Source organism: Acomys russatus, chromosome 24 (assembly GCF_903995435.1).
Source record: "Acomys russatus chromosome 24, mAcoRus1.1, whole genome shotgun sequence".
NCBI lineage: Eukaryota > Metazoa > Chordata > Mammalia > Rodentia > Muridae > Acomys > Acomys russatus.
Genome location: NC_067160.1, coordinates 43,467,197 through 43,489,405, shown reverse-complemented (window position 1 = coordinate 43,489,405; position 22,209 = coordinate 43,467,197). Strand labels below are relative to the sequence as shown.

Below are 22,209 nucleotides of genomic sequence, written 5' to 3'. Positions count from 1 at the left end.
CAGAGCTGTGAAAACTGGAGTTCTGGACATGGCATGGGTGCTGCCCATGTCAACTCATAACACCTGATGTTAACTACACTAAGTCCAACAACAAACTGGGGAGGGTCTCCCAAATCTCTATCTTTTGCAGAGGAGCCATTAGAAGTTGTTGGTTCTTAAAAGAAGAACAGTCACTCCCTTTTAGGAACCTGACAGCTGGTTGATGTCTAAGTAACAATGGATGTTCATATATCCAGGAATATATGGGCAACACTAATTAGACCAAATATGGAGGACATGAATTTGGGGTGATAATGGGTTTGGGGATGCTAGAAGGAGTTAAAAGGAGGTGAGGAAGTTAGATTCTTTGAAAATGTGTTGAAAAATTTATACAGCTTTCAAATAATAAATAATGTTTTAAAATATCTAATTGACATAATAGAGAAAAGAGAATTTTATCTGAAACTAATCATTTTACTTCTCCTGATGAACATATACTCCAATCTGAATTAAGAATATGATAATAACAATTACTGAATATTGAACGAATGTGATGGTTATTGCCTACAAAGAAGATTATCGTAGATCATTAAGTTTAACCTTTTCAGGGCCACAAAACCTCAGAAAGTGAATTTAACAGCAACAATTAATTAGTTTACTCTTTAAAAATTGTTTATTGACATAATCAGAATATTAATATCTACTTACTTTTAATACTTCTGCTTCATGGAAATCTATCATATATTTTCAGTGATAATTAAGGAGTCTTCCAAAGACTCAAACATGAAATATAGGCTAACATGGGAGAACTTGTACTAAGTTTAAATCTTTATGTGTATATGAAAGCTTTCAAATTTTCTTAGTTTTTCACTCAATGAATTATATAATAAAATTGTAAGAAAAAGTCATGTGTTTAAAAATCAGGGTATATTATACAATGTAACGTAATAAATCTTCCATAAATAATGAAGTGGTTCGATCAATGGTAGATCAAAAATTATAATATAATTTTGGCAGCATTACCATAATGCTTAATAATACATTTCCTGGTGGAATTGCCTTTTGAAGAAAGCATTTCTAAAAATATCAGAACTTTAGAGTCTGTAAAAATGGCCCAGTAGTTAAGTGCACTGCTTCTTTTGTAGAGGACCTGGGTTCAGGTTCTAGCACCACAATCCAGCAGCTTATAACTACCTCAAATGCAGTGCCAGAAGTCATGACCCTCTTCCTCCTTCCTTGGATATTTCACACATGCATGCACACACATACATTCAAGCTCATACACATTCATGTAAAAAAAAAAGTAAATACTTCTTTAAAATAATAGGACATTACTGCCTATGTTATGCCAAGTGTTTGGTCCAATATAGCTTAAGAAAATTAGTCTTTGTAGTGGGTGTAGGGGAAAAATGTCTTTAATCTCTACACTCATGGGGTAGAAACAGGCAGAGCTCTATGAGTTTGATGCCAACATGGTCTACACAGTGAGGTCCAGACCATCAAAAAATAAAAGTCAGAAATGTTACCTTTGAACCATTTCTGAATACTCTTCAAAATTTCAAAAAATCAAGGGACAAAAAACAATTTTACTACTCAATGCCCATGTGCGGATAATCAGAGATTAAAAATGTTTCTTTGGTGTGTATGGGTGTTTTGTCTATACATATGTATACTTCATGAGTGTCTGGTTCTTGCAAAAGTTAGAGAAGATGTAAGGTCACATGGAACTAGGAAGGGTGTTGAGCCTATGTGGTTGCTGGAAGTGAACCTGTGTCTTCTACGAGAACAACAGGTACTCTTAACAAACTGAGCCATTTCTAGAACCCTATGATTACTTTTCATTTGTTTTGGTTATGTTCTGTTTTCTTTTTGGAGACAGGATTTCTCTGTGTAGCCTTGGCTGTCCTGGACTCGCTTTGTAGACCAGGCTGGCCTTGAACTCACAGTAATCCACCTGCCTTTGCCTCCAGAGTACTGGGATATCAGGCAAGCACCACCAGCACGGCTTTTTATATTTTTAATATTTTAAGAATTCTTTATTTTAATATTATAGATAAGAGCTCTTTGATATTAAATAAGTTTTTACAATACAGAAACACTAGTAATCTGTGTTAGTATTTCAACACCAAATCATGAACTCAGGAAACATACAACTCAATTAAGATGACCTGAGGACAACAAGTTTGTTATTATAACATTAAAGTCTTGGTGTAGAATAAGAAAAGTAAATACTAAATGACAAGAGAGTATCACCATTAACAATTCTGTTGCATGTGACCTTAGCAGTTACCTGTCCCCACTTGTTGGCTTCAATATGTTCAGCAGTGCTTACCATTAACTTCCTGTGTTTAAACTGCATCACCCACAGCAATCCAGTGGTCTATGGTTGCTTTCCTTCCTTGTTTGCTAAAGAACATGGAAGTAAAGCAACTCTGTTTCCCCACACGTACTGCATTGAAAGTTATAGAAAATTTCTTACCATTGATTATTCATCATGAAAATATTTTCAATAAGAGTGTACCTTTAAGAATTCAATAGAAGCTGGGCATGGTGGCATGCACCTGTAATCCCAGCACTCTGGGAGGCAGAGGCTGGTGGATCTCTGTGTGTTCGAGGCCAGCCTGGTCTACTGAGTGAGTCCAGGACAGATAATGTTACACAGAGAAACCCTGTTTTAAAAAGCAAAAGAAAGAAAGAAAGAAAGAAAGAAAGAAAGAAAGAAAGAAAGAAAAGAAATTCAATAAATTGGAATGTTTTATTTGAGGTATTTTTATATTTATAACTAGATAAAAGTAAAATATAATTTTACTTATTTGAAAAAAGAAAACAAGGAATTGTCCATCATGACATACAAATGTACTTGTAAATTGGCTGTTTCTCTTTAGAAAAAAAATATTTACTTTGCAGACAAAATGTAATTAGAATAATTAGTAATAAACTGAAAATTGCATCTTAAGTCATTGTCAACTTGACTATCCAAGTACAGATTGAAAGTCATATGGCCAAGATGTTTTCTGAATCAGGAGAGTACTCTACATGGATTATGAGTGAAGCCTACTTACCCGCATGGAAGTCAATGCCCACAGCGAATGCAGTTCCTGATATAGGCATCAGAGCATCCATTTTGTCACTTGGTTCAAGAGGTATTCCCCGGATTCCTTCATGAACAGAGTACATAACAAAAGACTCTATGCCTAAATGGAGGAAAGAGAGCTCAAAATGAACATTTCACACAAGGATTCTTCAGTATCATTTCTTAGCTTCATGAAGCTTCCCTGGTTGTCCAGATCCAGTGAGTGAGAGGTATGTAATGCAAGGCCCTGAAGCTCGGCCGTACACTGAAATTTCCCAGAGGGCTTCATAGATCGCTGGTCTCATGTCAGGAGCCAGATAAGGGGCAGCTGAAAGTTTCTCCGTCAGCAGTGCCCTTGGTACGAGAAGATCATCGGCAGGAGCTCTGAAGTAGATCATTTCCAAAATGTGTGCCCACACAGAAAAAGGGCATTCTGTCTTCTCTAAAATCTAACTGTGTGCTTGCTACTAGAAAATAATGGCTCTTATTTGCACAGCTACACCATTGTTATTGTTGTAGTCGACAGTTACAGTTTTTAAGGGACACAATCCATTTCTTAAGCCCTTTAAATTCAAATTGGCCAAAGAATATGATCTTAAGTTTTGTCCTTAATACATTTCTGAATATCATGATGATGTCATCATAAAATAAGCACGTAGATATAATCTTGCTACCAGAGGTTCACAAGCTAATGCTTATAAATTTTGCTAATAGATTGGAAAATACTTACTCAGACACTATTAAAATAAAGTTTCTATCTTTATGTGTGTCTATTACCTCTTAATCAGACAACTTGGTCATTTGCTAGTGTCCCTGTGCCTCAGTTTTATGATGTATCCTATTGGGTGACAGGGATCCACTGCATCAATGTACGGGGTGGGAAGTAAGTCACAGTGTTTCAAGATCCTTTAAACAGAGTCTAACATAGAATAATTACCAGTCACATATTTTATTACAAATGAAATAAGTTGTATTTCTGGTCTATATATTTCTCAAATGGGATTGGAGCATCTTTTAAGGTAAAACTCAGTTTTTATCATTGGCTACAAACGATAGCTAAAGAAAGCAACCTTTTGTGAACTAACACATATATAGAATGTGAAATTAAGAGTGTAGGATCCTCAGAGACGCAGGTTTCTCCCAGAAGTGACTTTGTCCCTGAAATACACAAATCTGAGGCTCCAGTTCTCAGTAGTGTTTTGTTTAAATAGTTGCAAGTTCTGAATTCAAATTGCGCAGTACTTCCACCTAAGCAACCACAATACCTAACTCCAACTTTGGCATATTTGAGTTGAATAAAGAAGTTACCAAGTTGATTGAAATTTTTATTTAATAAAATGTCGAAATTAGTTTTTAAAAATTACAAAGTGTTAGGCTGGCAACACAATCTGGCCTTCAGCTTTAGTGGGAAGTGCTGATTGGCTTCAATCCTCTGGATCTACAGAGAGAACGTTTTCCTCCAATGAGTTGTCTTCTGGCCTCTATACCAATGCTTCATCACCCCAAGAAATAAATAAATGTATGAAAATTAGAATGTCTTAAAAGAAAAAACCATGATACTTCAAATATTTCCAACCCATTAAAAGTCTATATGTACAGCTAAGTAGCTATTTTCTGGGAATAGACTTTCTGAAAGTACTTGTAACAGTCAATAAAAAGCTTTGATATTATTTAGTAATGTGCTCAGTTTGTTTCCTTAATGTGAATTCAGCCTGTTTATCTACTAGCTTTACCTGCCTGTAAAAATAAAACAATGTAACTAAACTTACTATGCCTTGGACTTTCCAGGTAATCAGCATTTACAACATAATCTAAATAATCATCTTTGGTTTTAAATTGTACTCTTCCACATTCCTCTGACCCTAAAAAGTGTGTGTGTGTGTGTGTGTGTGTGTGTGATGTGTGTGTATGTTGTTGTTGCAATCTTTTGCTAGAGGCAACAGCCAAACTTAGGTTTGAATTTTTGAATAATCTTAAAAAAATAACTACTTGCCACAAACAGCATATAGATATAGTTTAAAAACTTCAATTTGTGTTTTGGCTGCTGTTCTAGGTCAATTGGGATAATTAAGGTAACTTCTTTCCTTCTGAAATTATTAATATATTTATGAAAAAAAGAACTCCCCATTTCTTTCCTGGGTCATGTTTTCTGCACTGTTCAACAATTACAGAGCAAAGCCCTTTGTTATGTTGGGACAGGCAGAAAGACATAGAAAGATGACAGAAGGAATACATGAGGGGAGACATGACAAACTTGAATTTAGGCTCACTTGGTCTAGGGGACGGAGGATGGGGAGGGAGCGGGACTGGAAGGAGAGGAGGAAGAGGGTTATGACTGCGACGTAAAATGAATAAATAAAGAAATTAGTAATAAAAAGAAGACTCTGCTGAGTCTTTAGTGAGCCACAAATGCAACCACTGCATTGATAAGAAGATAATCTCTGTGGCACATATCAGTGTATTTAGCAAGCATGGCACAGTCAAGCTCACGCGAGTGTATACCTTGACATGACATGCGGTTCTTCTGGAGATAATATCCTACTGTACACATGCAAGTCCTGGTAGTTTCAGATGTTGGTAAACAAAGCTGAGAGCACCCACCATTATTTAGGTGGCAAGAATTGCTGCCTGTAGAGAGAGGAAAAAAAATGTCAAAAAAGAACATAGGAGACTTAGGAGGTATCAATCACATGAGTGTTTCTAAAATACATGTTTCTAAATACAGTTAATTTATATAGAATGTGACCTCTCAGTCTTTGAAGTAATATAAAGCAGAAGATTAGGATGGGATCCTGCCCTTCAAAACAATTAAACAGTATCAGAAACTCATATAAAAAATCAAATAGAAATTGGCTTTTTCATGAAAACTGTCACTGACACTTCAATTCCTGGGTTAGTGTGTGTGTGTGTGTGTGTGTGTGTGTGTGTGTGTGTATGCTTGTGTGTGTTTTATTTTCCAAGACTGATTTTTCTAGATAATTTTCAGCTGGTTTAGAACCCATGACCTTCTTACCTCAGTCTCTTAAGTGATGGATCTCAGTGCACATGCTATTATGCCCTGCTGTCAGGGATCACAGAAAAAAAAAAAAAAAAAAAAAAAAAAAAACAACAATGGTTCCTTTCTGACTCAAATGTATCCCCATCTCTAAAAGGACAGGATATGTGTGTATATATGTTTTAACATCTTAAACGTCTTCAAAGAAAGAAATAATTTTCTGCATTCCAACAAACATACTCCATTCAAAATACATTTAAAATACACCCAATGGATTGCATGATTAATTACCATGTGGATTCTGTTTTCTTTATGGTGGCAATGACAAATCTTAATCAGGTATTCCCAAGTTGACATTAGGTACACATCTTCTATTGAGTTCATTAAGCCCAATAGGCTAATTAAATATGCAGCACAAAGTTAAGTAATTTACATCCTACCCTGTAAGTTCATTAAATATCCCATTTTTTAAATTTTTATTGATTTAGTATAATGTAAGATGCTATTTAATGGGTTCATGCTTTGCTATAAAGTTCCGTAAACCCAGGGATCCTCCCATAGCCTGCAGAGTGCTGTGTATCAATAGGACTCCATGGGAGATTCAAAATGCCAACGCACTTCATCATTTCTCAACCTCTGAATTCAAGACAGCCGAACAGGATTTAATTGTTCAATAGTATCTGTCACTATCTTTGTCATTTTTGAAGGGTGAAATATTCTCAATTTGGGAGATTGCTTATCAAGGTATTGAGCACATTCTCAACTCATTTCTTTACCCATAACTCAGCAATATCGAATCCCTTACAAGTAACTTGGAGGTTATAAAGCATTCCGTGTATCTTTTATGTGAACTAGTGAAGGCAGCTGCCCCTTGTTCTCAAGGTGACTTAAAGTGACAGCTCAGATCTCTGATGTTTCCAACAAGAAAGCAACTATATTAACAACCTTGTACTAACTATAAACTGGCTGTGCATGTTTTTACGGAAAGCATGTGGCTATATGTCAAATTCATGCTAGTCCCTACATATATACGGTAGATGAGGTTTTCTTCAATTAACACGAACGACTGAAGCCTAAGAAATGGGCAAGTGGCATTTCGACATAAAGTTTAAGGGAAGAGCACGTATGCTGAGGGAGATGAAAAAGTCAGGGGAAACAGTACAAGGAATAGAAAGAGCATGCAAAAGAAAGAGAATATGAGAAATTATATTAATATTAGCAGAAATACGAGAAAGTAGAAAACAAAACTGCAACTATTGGGGTGTAGTGCTACTAAAATGCAGGCAATATAGCTTATACATATTTGCTGATAACTAAGATTCATGTATTTTAACACACTTGTATGACAACAACATATATTTCACATATAGCTTCTGTGGAGAGAAAACGTAGAAAATAATGATGACATCAGTCTTACTAAATATGTTTCCTTTTAGTATATGAAGATGCAAAAAGGGAGCAATTGTGGTAATTTTAAAGTAGTTATCTTCATAGCGGTTATCAAGCTACAAGTAGTAGTTTGGATTAATATTTTGTAGTGAGATTGATGATCACAATTCATACCGCAAATGACAGGTGGAGAGGGAAAGTCCATTTGACTAAAAAACCCTCAACTCTCCAGTGATCCGCATCAAAAATGATAAATGAGGCTGCTAATTGTACTTTGAAATCCAAAGAGGTAATAGAGTTAACACCTTAAAGAGCCCGAAATTGCTCATATTTCATCCTAATGAAGCTTTCAAGCCACCGACAGTGATTCTGTTAATGGCGTTGTCTTTTGAACAGATGCTTTTATCAGCATTTTCCAGTGAGAACAGTGTAGTCTAAGAGGTAGGGTTCTCCTTGGACACTTTTGCGGTGCATATGTTGCTCAGTGGCACCTATAGGGTCAAATCTTCCAGAAGGCTGAAGTGTGGCTAACAAATGCAGAATCAAGAATCACATTCTCCTGAAATTTCTATCAGAAGCACTATCCACAACACGGATACGCAGTTTCATAGAAAGTGTATGTTGTTTGTGTCTTGAAGGAACAATGCAGCCTTGTTTCTAGGTATCTTGTTTGGAATTGCTGCTTCCTCTAAGCCTATATTGTTTATTGAAATGTAGAAAAAAAAATTGTTTAATTACTAGTGGAAACCTCCATTATTAAATACAGTGATTTGAAAACTGCCAAAAGTGGCCAATGTATCAAAAAGTGAATACACAAAATATCCATAAATTTTCTAATAAAATTAATATATATTGATTAACATATTAAGTACAATTGGCTACTCTTACTTAGCCTGTTGACTAGCCTTAGCCATTGGGGGAGAAGAATGCCAGTCTTTTTCTTTTTTTTTATGTTTAAAATCACATATAAATTTATTGAGATTGAATTTAATTTGTATTTTCTCAATTAATTGTATTTAATATATTTTACCCACAGAAATAAAATCACATACATTTTAATTTAACTACTTATTGACATCATAACCCACATGTATGTATATATAGCACTTATTTGTATTCATGATCACTGTATAAATTATCATTGGTAAATTAATTTTTCCTTTTGCATTTTAATCACTGGAAATGAGGAAATATTTGTGTATGATTGCCCTCTCTGATGATGAATAGATGCCAGTCATTAAGCAATCAAAACCATACGCTTTTGAGGATCAGCGGATGGAACTCTTATATACTGTTGGTGAAATACACACTAACCTAGCTATTATGTACCTCAGTATGGAGGCTCAACAACTAAAATAAAAATGGAACTATCACGTGATCCAGCCATACAGCTCCTGAGTATTCTTTATATGACTCGCAATTGACATCCTGCAGACATTCTCGCACCTATATTTTTTACAACATTATTATGATATGTAAGCCATAAAATCAGCCTATGTCTCTATTAACAGCTGAGAAAGTACACACACACACACACACACACACACACACACACACACACACACAAAATGCAAGGTTATTTAGCTATAACGAACAATAAAATGGTGTTTCTGTATGTTTGGTTTGTTTTTGCCAAAAAAATGATACATTTAGAGATGAGCACAGTAGGCAAAATAAGCCCAAATCAGGAAGAAACACATAACACGTTATTCTCTTACAATTTTCACATAATATGACAGCAAAAATGAGATTGCAAGAAAGAAGGGGACTACAGGGAAGAAGGAAATGAAAAGGTGACAATGGAAATAGGAGTGAATAAATAAAAATCTTAAGAGAAAATTAAATACTATGGAAGAAATGAAGATTTGTGCATGTGGGTCATCTGTGATTTGTTGTCTTCTCAAGAATGTATTTTTGTTTGATCTCAGCAAGGAATCTAGACCAAAATTTCAGTCTTTGAAAGGGATTTCAGGAACCACTGCAGTTTCTATTGTGTCTACTGATGCTTAGGTGGATTGCGATGGGAGTCACCAGAGAACCCTGCCTGCTGGAATTCTGTACTTTTCTTATGAAACAGAGAGAGCCCCTTAGCTACCTTTCTTCTTCTAATTTTATCTGATTTGGTCTACAAATGCCAAGTTCTTTTGATTAAATCTTTCTTGTAAATGTGCAAATTCAATTTCAAAATTTTCTGTGAGAAGAGAAGGTAAAGGTTTTCATGGCAGAAACTTAGATAAGGAAGTAGCATGTGAAGAGCATTTAAGGTAGGGGTGTGTGTGTGTGTGTGTGTGTGTGTGTGTGTGTAGAATGAGTTAAGGAAGTAGTTCACGGAGAAGTATTTGAGAAAGTAGTATATTTATATGAAGAACAAGTTTCATTCTCAGTAAAGGATTATGGTAATATCATGGATCCTACAGCAAAAATGAAGAATGGGCCTGCATGTGCTCAGTTGCGCTGGCTGGGTCTCTAATCCACTTGCCATCTGGGCACTGAGACAGTTCTACCTTTGTAAACCATCTGCTAGGTTTCACTCCATTTCACTGGACACCATTTGCACAGGTGAAACAAAAACGCAAATGTGCAGGGCCAAACAATATTGTGCTTTAAGATACGAAATTCCTATGTCAACATGGTGTATTTGAAGACCACTGGATTAGATACATAGTATATAAATTTTTATTTGGTATTTTTTCTTATATCTGTAACAGGATTTTTCTACTTCATGGGTTCTTCTTCCACCTTTTCCCACCTCTTTTCTTTTGCCTTTCAACACTACATATGAGATAGAGAGGAAAAGAAAGAAATTCCTAAATAATGTTGGGGTTGGAAAGGGCATGGCATTTTCATTAGATTACTTCCTGATGATTAGGATGGTAGAGCTTTTGGGCAGATTTGACCTTTGCCATCAGGACATCTATTATTTTTGTTGTTGTTGGTTCTTCTTTGTGCATGACTCTTTAATATATCATGGCCAACAACAAATAGCAAACAACCAACCACCTACTCCCCCATTGAGGCTTTAGTATTTATAAACTCTCTGAAAATTTCCCAGAATTCCAAACATCACACAATTGCAGAAACTATCTAAAGCTGACAAAAATCATGTTCTGCTAGACCATAAGGCCAGTTAAGTAGTCATCTGCAAAGCAGCCCCATATCGCCACACCTAGGCTTAAAACAAAAACATATTTTTTTCTAATATTTCTGTGCTTTTAAACAAATGAAAATTACAAAAGCTGCACTACATATATCTGTAGTTTTTGCTCAAGTACTAAATAAAATATCAAGGGGAAAAGTAAGAATCCTATACTGCAGCCTTGCCAGTGTTTTAAAAGTCACTATGCATATTAGGTGAAAACAATTTTTCTTCAATATTAGGCACAGTTTACTCCCCTCCAACCCCTGGAGGTAAAGGCTAGAATAGGACCAGCCAATTGCTTAGTTGGGAAAGCTCTGGAAAGGAGAGAGCACCTTACTTAAACAGTGTCACAGACTCCCCACAGAGGGACATACCTTGTTGTGTTTCTTTGTCATACACTTTCATGTGGACAACTCCGGAAGTCTTATTGCGCAGGATGGTGGGATTTCTTCCATCTCTTTTGTTACAGGTGCCCAGGTGAGCTGAGTTTTGGTCTGCCCACCAGAGTTTCTTATCTACATAGAAGAAAGATTTGTTTTCTTTCAGAGCAGTCATCTTACAAACTAATATAAAAGTTAATGAAACATAATACTTTCTGATTCACTTTGTTATATTTATAAGTAACTCCTGAAATCACATTTTGTACTAAAAACAAACAAACAAACAAACAAAAATCTCTGCCAAACATACTGATGAGGTGTTGCTCAAGTTTTCTCCCTCCTTCCATAGCAAAGCATAATTCTCTTTAACTCTATGTCTTCTCTCGCCCTCTCTCTCCCTCCTTCCCTCCCTCTTTCTTTTTAATTTTTAAATTTTTTATTTTATTTATTTATTTGTTTTTGTTTTTTGAGACAGGGTTTCTCTGTGTAGCCTTGGTTGTCCTGAACACACTTTGTAGACCAAGCTGGCCTCAAACTCATAGCAATCCACCTGCCTCTGCCTCCTGAGTGCTGGGATTAAAGGCTTGCGCCATCACCGCCTGGCTTCTTTCTTTGTTTCTTTCCTTTTCTTTCTTTGTTTCTTTCTTTCTTTCTGTCTTTCTTTCTTTCTTTCTTTCTTTCTTTCCTTTTTAGTGATTTACAGCTTCTCCCTCTCTAACTAAAATAGTCAAGATTAGGCAGTGAAAAAAACTATTAAAAAAAAAGTTGGTAAAATATATTTGAATGAGGGTGCCATGGTCCAGCCTCAGCAAGCAGAAGAACTTGGCAACTTTGGCCATGTGGTTCTGACTTTAGAGTCAAGGATATAAGAAAGGGGCTGGGGAATATCTTTCCACAGCTAAGGAAGTCTCCCGAGGCCAGGCATGTGTCAGAGGTGTCTCTGTGTAGATGCCCAGGGAAACTATTGTGTGAAGCTGTGAAAGTGAAGCCTGGATTTTGTTGAAGACTCCAAGATTTTGAGGATCCCAGATTTGGGATCTTGGATACCTTCTAAGGAGAGCTGCTAACATGCCCAAGAGAGAACTGTCTTACAGTCAACAAAGCTGAAAACAGTTTGAGATCTGAAGAGCATTTTGACATGTCCTGCTGTTTTATGGTCTTGCTTTGTTCCAGTATATTCTCACTTTGATCTTTTTACTCCCTTTTGGAATAATAACAGATATCCTATGCCATTACATAGTGTGAGTATGGGATTTTCTTTTTCTTTTGATTTTTTAGGGCTTTGCAGTTAAGATATTGTTATGAGTTTCCAAAGAGACTCTGAACTTCAGTCTTTTAAACAGTGTTCAGACTGTTATAAACTATGGATCATAACTTTTGAAGTTGTACTAAATATATTTTTTTCATTATGATATGACTACATGCCTATAGAAGCCAAAGAGTGGAATACAGAGGTTTGAATAAGAATGCCCCCCATAGGCTCATATATTTGAATGCTTGGTATCCAGGGAGTGACTCTACTAGGAGGTGTGGCCTTGTGGAGAAGGTGTGCCCTTTTTGTAGGAAGTACAGAACTTGAGATGGGCTTTGGGGTTTTCAAATACTCAATCTAGGCCCTGTGCTGTTTCTTCCTGCCAATCCAGTTGTAAAACACTCACCTACCTCTTCAGTACCATGTCTGGTTGTGTCCCACTGTGCTTATCACCATGATGATAAGGGACTAAACCTCTGAAACTATAGCCAGCCACACCACTGTTTCTTTATAACAGTTACCATGATTGTGGAGTCTCTTCACAGCAATAGAAAATTGGGTAAGATATATGAATATAGATATTTTGATTAAACATTTTAAAAATTGTTTACATATACATTTATATTATTACACATATATACAATAAATAGCCTATAGCAAGAAGAACCATGACACAATCAGGAATTATGTAAAATTACATTCTTAGTGTTTGGCTATTTGTGTTTCACAGCCTTTACTATCTTGGTACATCTAAAATTCTTAATGTAAATCAATATCTATCATATCTCATCGTTATTAACTTAAAACATCTATCTAGACCTAAAAACATTTTTACCCCCAAACAGCTAAGCTTAACTGTAAAACAAATGTCCTCGTTTCTACTACAGACAGAATTCTGCCTAAAAAAGGGCAAGCTTAGATGCAAGCAGAGTCAAAGGCCAAACTCTGCCAAGACAGGGTAGGCAAGTCCTCAATAGTTCCTGCCTCACAAATATGCCTGTCAGATATATTGTGCCAGAAGGCTGAAGAAGATGCTCCAACATTAGGTAGAGTTTTGACTGATTGTTCAGGCAGCAAACTGTCTCTGTCATCTTCTCATTTGGGAAGCTGCTTAGCTACGCTCCCAGTATACTCAGGTAATCAATTTTATTCCTTCTGAAGTTTCTGATGGGGTTGAAAACCAGATAGTTTAGAGGGGTAACCCAGACCTAGAAAGACATGCATGACATAAACTCAGTCATAAGCCGACATTAGCCACATAATACAGGATAACTCCACTGCAATACAGAGACTGAAACATCAAACATGTATGATGTGAACCTAGACCCTCTGCTCAGATATAGTAGCACAGTCTCCTTGTGGGTCCTACAATGTGGAGAGTAGGGATTAATTTGGACATGTACTCTGGCTACTGAACTTTGATCACTTCCCCTGGCAGGATGGCCTTGCCAGGCTACAGAGGAAGACGTTACAGGTAACACAGATTTTATTACTTCCATATTTAAACATGAACATAATCCAACATTATAGCTAATGAGTAACTAAGAGATAGTGTTCCAGTTTTCAGTTTCCTAACACTATGGAAGTTTTTTGTTTAATTATGTTTCTTTTTAACATTTACATTTATATCATTACACATGAATAAAATAAACTACATGCAGCAGGAAGAACCACGAGACAATCAGAAATTATATAAATGTTACAGTCATACTGACTTGGCAATTTGTGTTTGGCAACTTGAACTAAATATCTTTCTTAGCTTGTTGGGTCTAAATTTCCAATTGAAAATCAATATCTATCATATATCATCTCTATTAACTTAAAACATCTGTCTTGATCTAAAAATATCTTAACCCATAACCTACTAAGCTTAATTGAAAGACTAAACTATCTGGTCTTCAACTCCACCAGAGATTTGAGAAGGAATAAACCTTAAATACCTGACTGAGCCAGAATTTCAGGTTAGCAGCTTCCAAAATGAAAACATGAGTGAGACAGTTTACTACCTGAACAGTCATGCAACTCTCTATAATGCTGAAGCATCACCTTCAGCTTTCTGGGTCAATATTTGCGAGGCGGGAACTATTGAAGACTTGCTTACCCTGTCTTGGCAGAGTTTGGCCATCGACTCTGCCTACAACTAAACTTGCCTATGCTCAGGCAGAATTCTGCTGTGGCAGAAATGAAGACATTTTGCCCAGTGGCTGGCTTGCCACATTTGAAGCCAACCTCACAAGGATTTTCCTCGCTGCTCATCATCTTCTTTGAGGCAGGCTGGGTGTTGCCCAGAGCTAACTTGACTTGGTGTTAAAGAATGTTTAGAGTAATAAAAACATATTTAAATGCCATATTCTGTAGGTCTCTGAGGCTCTTGAAGAATTTATTTAACTATTTTATATATCTATAGAATCATATCTATTCATTAGACCTAGAATATATATTCTTATAAAATTAGACTAGTATTTGACATGACATCAATATGCAAAATTCAATACCATTGAACTAAAAAATAACCTAATTTGTGAGTAATAATTAAGGCCTTGAGATGAGGAGTAGATTCAATTATCTACTATTTGTTCTCTTCTCCCTCTATATTTCTATATCCCCCTTTCTTTTCAAGTTCTATCTCCTTACCTACAAAAGAAAGATAAAGGAAAAGAAAGATGTCCCTAAGTGCAATGTAGTTTCCTCTCTGTTGGTTATAAGATATTATCGGTCTTATACAGTGTGGAAGTTTTTAAGTGCTATGTTCTCTACTGAATTCTGTACAATGATAGATGTACAGAACATTTACATATGTTATATATACAGGTATAATATTTCTTGTATAGTGTATGAATCTTTTCTTTACATTTCGAGACAGGGTCTCTCTGTAGCTTTGGATGTCCTGAACTTGCTTTGTAGACCAGGCTGGCCTCAAACTGACTGCCTTTGCCTCCTGAGTGCTGTAGTTAAAGGCGTGTGCCACTGCCAGGCTTGTTTATGCATCTCTTTATAAATTTTTATTAATTTATATTTCTAGTAATCTACTCATAACTTAAATTCTATAAGAAAAAAAAGTTACACAAGAAAAGCTTAGTAATCAAACATGAATTAGTAAAATAAAGAAAATATAGTCTCTCTGGTGTTATTAATCTTATTTTCTTTTTCAAATGACTCAGCTTTTAAATCATTATACCAAAAAACAAGCAAAAGTAATCTTAGTATACAAGTTTACATTTTCATCAATATTTCAAATCAGTCTTTAAAGAAAACATGAAGTCTATAAGTGTAATGCAGAGAATTGCATGCATGTTTTACATATATGTAACAATTTTTCAGTGCAGAGGTATAGTTGTTGAGAGTGATTAGGCACAATCCTAAAAAAATGAAATTGGGAACAAATTTCTCATCATAAAAATTACAAAACTAAAGATCATTTTCAAAGAAACAGAAAATTAAATGCAATATAGTATATTGTACATATAAATAGGCAGTGGGTTTTAATGGCTCATGCCTATAATCCAAACTCTTGAGAAAAAGCTAAGCCACCCCCCAACTCTCCAGGTTACTTTTTTGTTGTTGTTGTCTAAGGAGATCAGGAAACATACAAGAAAACAGATTTCTTTCTTGATCACAGGAAGGTAGCCCATGTAGGGCTCGTGTTAACTTAGCAGCATTTTGTGCTGGGAGAGAACACGCAACTACGGAACTATGGGCAGCAATAAAAAATACACATAGACCTCTATGGCCACCCAAACAACAGAAATGGCCCTGTGACACACCTATACTTTGTGGAAGTGTGTGGCTTCTAGGAGTAGTACAGCCATGTGGAGTCACTGAGGGCGATTAACTCTCTGACAGATGGGTACAGAGATAAATACATGGAAAGGGTTTGGACCTAAGGAAACACAACCTTGGCAACTATTACCAGATCATCCATATTCCCTGAAAGTCTGTGAAAATCTGAACAGAAGGTATCCGTGGTAACCAGTGTGAAGCTAAGAGCAGAAGAATCATGGGAAACTCTTCTAGTCCTTCAATACTATGTCCTCAGACAGGATGATGGCTCAGCAGTAGAAACTTAACAAGCTGAGCTCCATCCTCAGATCCCTGATGAAAATGAGAATCAACTTCTTCAAATCATCCTCTGACTACACAAATACCTGAGTGTGCTCACATGTTCACTCACACACATACTTTAAATATGGACATATCCTTAATCATCACGAAAAGATCCTGCCACTACTTCAAATTCATAATTCTCTAACATTTTAGGATGGAATTGATCACTGCACTTGAGGTTTTTTTTTCTAACTCTCAGGTCTTATTACCTAAAATAACCACTGACTTGTTCATTTAATCAATCCTATGTATCACTGTGATATGAACATGATTCTGGGAGTCTTCCGTAAGGTCTTATGTATGCTTAAATTGGATTTCTGTTGCAAGGGGGATAGTTACAACTCAACTATGTTGCTAGAATGTGGGGGCTTTGAGTGTCATTGAGCAGGACAATGTGATTCAAGTGGAGACCTCTTGATTCAATCCCCACTGCTTAAATAGAGGGCACAGAAAGAAGAACGTAAAGGAGGAGGGAAAGGTAAGTATGCATAAGTATCTCTGTCTCTGTTCCACAGGCCTCCCGCATCCCGGGACCAGTCAGAAAGACCATCCCCAGGCAAGGCTTCTCAGCATTGACCTTGTGAACTCACGAAGCATTATAAAACTTCTTTTAAATAAGACTTACAAAGTATATAATATTGTTCTATTAATAACACGTCATATTCTCATATTGGTTCTTATTACTTCTAAAATACTCTCTTAAGTGATGCAGCAGTTGCAGCAGGGAAAACAAGCAATTGTCTGACTTTCTAGAGCTTATGTTTTAGTGGGGGAAAAATACATGAAATATTCAACCACGAGGAAAAGGCAGATAAAGGTGAAGATGCACAGAGGGAAGATAATGAGCAGAGTTTCAGTGTTTGCTTCTACATGTTCATGAGCACATCATTTAGGCAGACTGTTCTTCAGGGAAGTGTCTGATTGTACTGTATGCTCAGGCTGCCACCTGCTTCATTTGCAGTGAGTTCTGCTCTACCAAGGGAACTGCAAGCCTTTCCTTTTGTTTGTGCTCTGTTTTACTTCCACTAGTTCTGACTTTATAAAGATTGGTAAGCGCCTGAACCTGAGGAGCCCACCTTGAACTTCTTTGTATTCCTCACAGTGTCCTGTATTCTTTTAAATTGAACATAACATAGAAATTCCCTAACCACCTGTAAAATTAATGAGGAATAAACCGTAACTTGGAAAACAGTTAAGTCCAGTGGGTCCTTCTGTCAAAATAGCTCTTTACAATATTATCCTTTTTAAGGATTCCTTCACAATAAAAACCAAAAAAAAAAAAAAAAAAAAACCCAAAAACTTTGCTTTTTGACTGTAATTACTAGTGTTACTTTTGTTTCTTAACCTACTCTTTTGTTTCAAGTGGACATAAAAATGCAAGGCAAGCGTGGTGGCACACATCTTTAATCCCTGCACTTGGAGGCAGAGGCAGGTAGCGCTCTGAGTTGGAGGCAACCTGGTGTACAAAGCCAGTTCTAGGATAGCTAGGGTTATGTAGAGAAACCATGTCTTGAAAAAAAATATCAACAACAACAGAGACATGAATATGGTAGAAACTTTTTGAATTAAAAAGCAGCTTCCACTATAGGTAATAATGACTAAATACTATTTCAGTGCTGTAGTTATATGGGCCATACTTCTAAATCATAGGATGTTAGAGTCTTTAAAAAGGTAATTAACTTGTACTGTGCTATAAACAGGACCCTTGTATTAGTGACTTTTTACATTAATGTGAGATATACACTGAAAAGAAAACACTTATTTTGGCTGAGTTTCAGAGAACCACATTCCCAGCCTCTCACAAAGTTGAGAAGTCTTGAGTGTAGAAGTGTTGCCATATAAGCAGCTTGCTCTGACATCATCATCTACCTGCCACTAGGGGTGAGAGGGCCCCAGGATAAAAGGACAAACCTGTCATCTGTACCTATCTTACCTTGTCTCTCTTATCTTGTACTTTCTCTATAGGCGCCCCCTTTTCTGCCTGTCTCTCTGTTTCTGTCTCTCCCCACCCTCATGGCCCACTCAGGTTCTCATTCCTCTCCACTTCTCTCCAAAAAAATCTCTCCATATTCATATCTCTTGCATACCATCTTGTTTTAATCCTAACAAAAAGTGTGTAGCAGAGGATACATTTAGGCTTTTAGGAAATATTTGAACGTTAATGATTATGGATGCTTAGACAAGGTATTTAGGGATCAGTTGTAGAATGGCGTGATTTAAACTGCTATATTTTAGTGATCTCATTGATAGGCAGTAGGCATGTGACAGAGACTCTTGATGGTCAACTTGATTAGAATGAGAACTACATAGATGGGTATACAGCCCACCACAGGCTATGCTTGCGAGAACTTTACAAGATGAAATCAACCAGACAGGATGGCCCACTCAGAGTGGGTCACAATTTCAGACACTGGAGCTGATGGGGTAAACAAAAAAAGCATAAAGTCCAGTAGAGATGGCATCCTTTCAGCTTCCTGACCGACATGGTGTCAACTGCTCTGCCCATTTTCCTTCATATCATAATGGACCAAAGCCATAAACCTTAGTAATTTTTTTTAAATCATCTTACATTGCTTCTGGTAAGGATTTAGCACACAGAGGAAAAACTAACACAGTCGCAAAATTAAAGAATTACAGTATGTATTTCAATGACTGTACTCTGTAATAGTACAAATTATCAAATTTCTACACTTTTAAAATGTTCAGAATACATGTTTTAATAAATTATACTATAGTCATTGAAATCCACTATGTAAAATTAGATTTTATTAAAAACCTAGACTTTTACACCTAAAGTAAAAAAAAAAAAAAAAAAGGCAGCATAATGTATAGAACGATGGTTTATTTAGATATATAAAAATAATGTTTGGTTGAAATTGCAGTCTAAGTACTGTATATATTATGTAATAATTTCATTACTTCTAGTCTCTTATAGAACACTAAAACTTAAAATAAAGTACAAGTTAATTTACTCTGAAAATCCAGAATTGCTCTGAAATTGTGGGCCTGGAATATCTAAAGAAAGAGTATGGGAGGAGGAAGCTGTTTGGTGGAAGAGCAGTTAGAGCCCCGTGTCCAGGATCAGTAACCACCCTGGAGTTTGTGCTTGTCTGACACAGAGAGCTGAGAGGGACACTGAGTGGGAAATAGGTGGTAATCTATATTAACCTGAGCTGCCATCATCTGGGCTTGATTGTCCACACAGTGCTGGTTCCAGCTAAGGCGGAGCTGGTATCGGCTGCAGTGATACACTTCCAGACTTTTCTCCTGCGCCGATGCTGCCGCTTCAGTGACTTTATCTGAAACAGACCTCTGAAGCAGCTGGGGGACTTTGGGAAATGTGTCAGTTTCCATCCCTAGAGACTATCTCTGAATGGTTTTGGCCTTTTGCATGGCATTAAGAATATGCATAATCTCCTGTTACACTAACATGTAGCTAAGGTTACAATTCACAGTCTTCCTGCTATATAAGAGGCCCTCACTCCTTACTTTATTCATTTAAGGAAAGTGGCACCCAGGCTACCTAAAGATATTAAGAGGTTTTGCATTTGAGGAAAACTGCTTTCAAGACCAGTGCTTTCAAGACAGAGATAATTGATAGATTCTTTTTCTATATACAGAAGCCTTTTCAGTATGATTATTGTAGATGATATGTAAACAATTTCCAGCTCTCAGAAATAAAAGGAAACAGCGAAGAAGCACTAAACACTAACAAGATCCCTGCTGTATGTCAGGTGTTCATTACCAGAATGAAATACCAGTACCAGGATAACTTTAAAAAGAAAAAAGCTTATTTAGTTCAGAGTTTTCTATTCTACACAGCACTGGGCTAGTTCAATGGTGGGGTGAATTCTTGGTGTGTCATATCATGTCAAATATCAATGAGATTCTACACAGAAGCAAGAATAATAAAGCTCAAGGCAGTCACCAGAGAGACAGAGGCTGGATTTGTTTCTCTTATCATAGTTCTGTTGCGATAACTCAAACGTCCCCAGAGAACTATCCTCTAATGTCAGTCCCCTATGACCAAGGACCTCCTAGCAGTTTCATTTCTTAAAGGCTTCACAGCATCTCCCAATACTGCCACCTTAGGGACCAATCTCTCAACACGCAAACTCTTTGAAGACACAAAGCCAGAAGAAAAAGGAAAATATATAGAGTACAAATAAGTAGTATGCAAAAGAAAGTAAAACAGAAAATTTTAATTTTTTTCTGGAATATATTATGATCTGACAAGACATCTCCAGAAAGCAGTTAATTTTGAAGGAAAATGTGTAACGGTTTGGAAGACTACAGACGTGTCTACAGAACACAATGAGACTATTATTTATAATTATGCAGGGGCCATTGCATTTTTATGCTATACCTATTGTGAGTCAGGACCGCCCTTCCACCTGTACAGTGAGAGGCAGCAGTGCAGCCCTCAGCCTGCTAACCACACAGTGAGGGAGAGCCTTGCTGTGTGGTTCCTCAGAAGCCCAGTGCAAAATCTATGTTTCTGTTGTCAGTAGGGGGAGTAGAAGTTTCTTTTCTTTACCTTTTCCAAGACTTCTTTCTTTTTTGAGAGTAATTTGGAGAGCAGCGAAGGTGGGGAGATAGCACAACAGGACTCACAATTTGTTTTGAAGCGTTTGTGACCCTGAACTGACAGAGGTGGCCCTAAAATCCTTGCAATTCATGGTGCTGGTGAGCAGCTTGCTTCAGGGAGCACTTAGGGTTGAGTCTCAGGTTACAGGGACAAAATCTTGAGAATGACAGGTCATTTAATTTTCAAGCTGATGGTTTGACTGTGTTGCCAATGAACCAGCATTGGTTAGATGGTGAAGGCAGAATGACACAGAGAGAGTGCAAGACGCACTGACAGAAACACATAGGCTCTCAGCGACTGCTTGCCAAGGTGTTTAGTAATAAAAATGGAACAAGCAAGGTCACTTAGTAAAGACTGATTATCCCTGAAATCTCGCTAAGGGAAAGGAAGTGAGGAGGGTGGGGAGCAGGTAAGGACCAGATAACTCAGGTAACAATGTAGACAATTTGAACGTTTTGACTACAAACAATGAAAAACATATGTGCATTTTCCATCACAATTGTATGCGTTAGATTCTGAAGTAAATACTTATAAACTCCCGCTTTTTGTTACACAATTATCAGGTAAATGTAAAAGATAATAGGATTTATCCTTTCCAAAAAGGGTTGTCTCCGAGCATATCTGCTAAATGCTGGATATGGTTTCAATGTGTCCCACAAGACATTATTTAGGTCCAAATGTGAAATATTTAAAGACTAGAAACTTACTTTGTCTATGGAAATTAGAGGTAGGGTTTAGGAGATGACTGAGATTAGATAGTTTTCTCAGGGAAGTTCCCATAAGTAAAATTTCCCAGCTTTACAAGTAGAGGTGGCACAAGGGGATACACAAACACTTTTGTCTTTTAGACATCCGATGCTGATCACTGCTCTGAACATCTTCCACCAAGCAGCTCATTCCCAGGCGTGGCCACTTGATCTTCGATCTCTAGATATGGAGCCACAACCAAGCTCTCTCTATAAAATTAGATTCTGGGAGCACTTTGCTTTGGTGACAGAAATGGATTAATCCCTTCACAAGGCTTTTGTAATTGTTTAATTCACTGCTATACCTACCTCTAAAATAAGAATTGACATTTCCAAACTAAGCTTAAACATATCTTTATTTGAATTTTTTTCTAGTTCTCAGGACTAGAACAGGTCATCTGGTAATTTATGAGATTAATTCTATTAACAGCATTGGTAATTTGATAGTGCTTTATATGTCTGTTTCCTTGTTTAAAAAATAAGATTTATTGTGACAAGGATGTGCATCTTATCCTCTTCTTTTTTCCTCCATGACCGCATTAGTGCTGGAATCTAAGTGCCCTC

The 22,209-nt window shown here is 36.7% G+C and overlaps 1 protein-coding gene across 1 annotated transcript in view; it reads right to left on the bottom strand.

Annotated features, from left to right (window-relative positions):
* Lrp1b (LDL receptor related protein 1B) overlaps positions 1-22,209 on the bottom strand; it is a 1,950,158-nt gene that overhangs the window by 497,649 nt on the left and 1,430,300 nt on the right. Inside the window, exons 33-35 of the mRNA XM_051166335.1 lie at positions 10,950-11,090; positions 5,555-5,680; positions 3,042-3,173 (exon numbers count right to left, since the gene is read on the bottom strand). Of these exons, the coding sequence (XP_051022292.1) occupies positions 3,042-3,173; positions 5,555-5,680; positions 10,950-11,090 (399 nt within the window). The remainder of the gene's footprint in view (positions 1-3,041; positions 3,174-5,554; positions 5,681-10,949; positions 11,091-22,209) is intronic.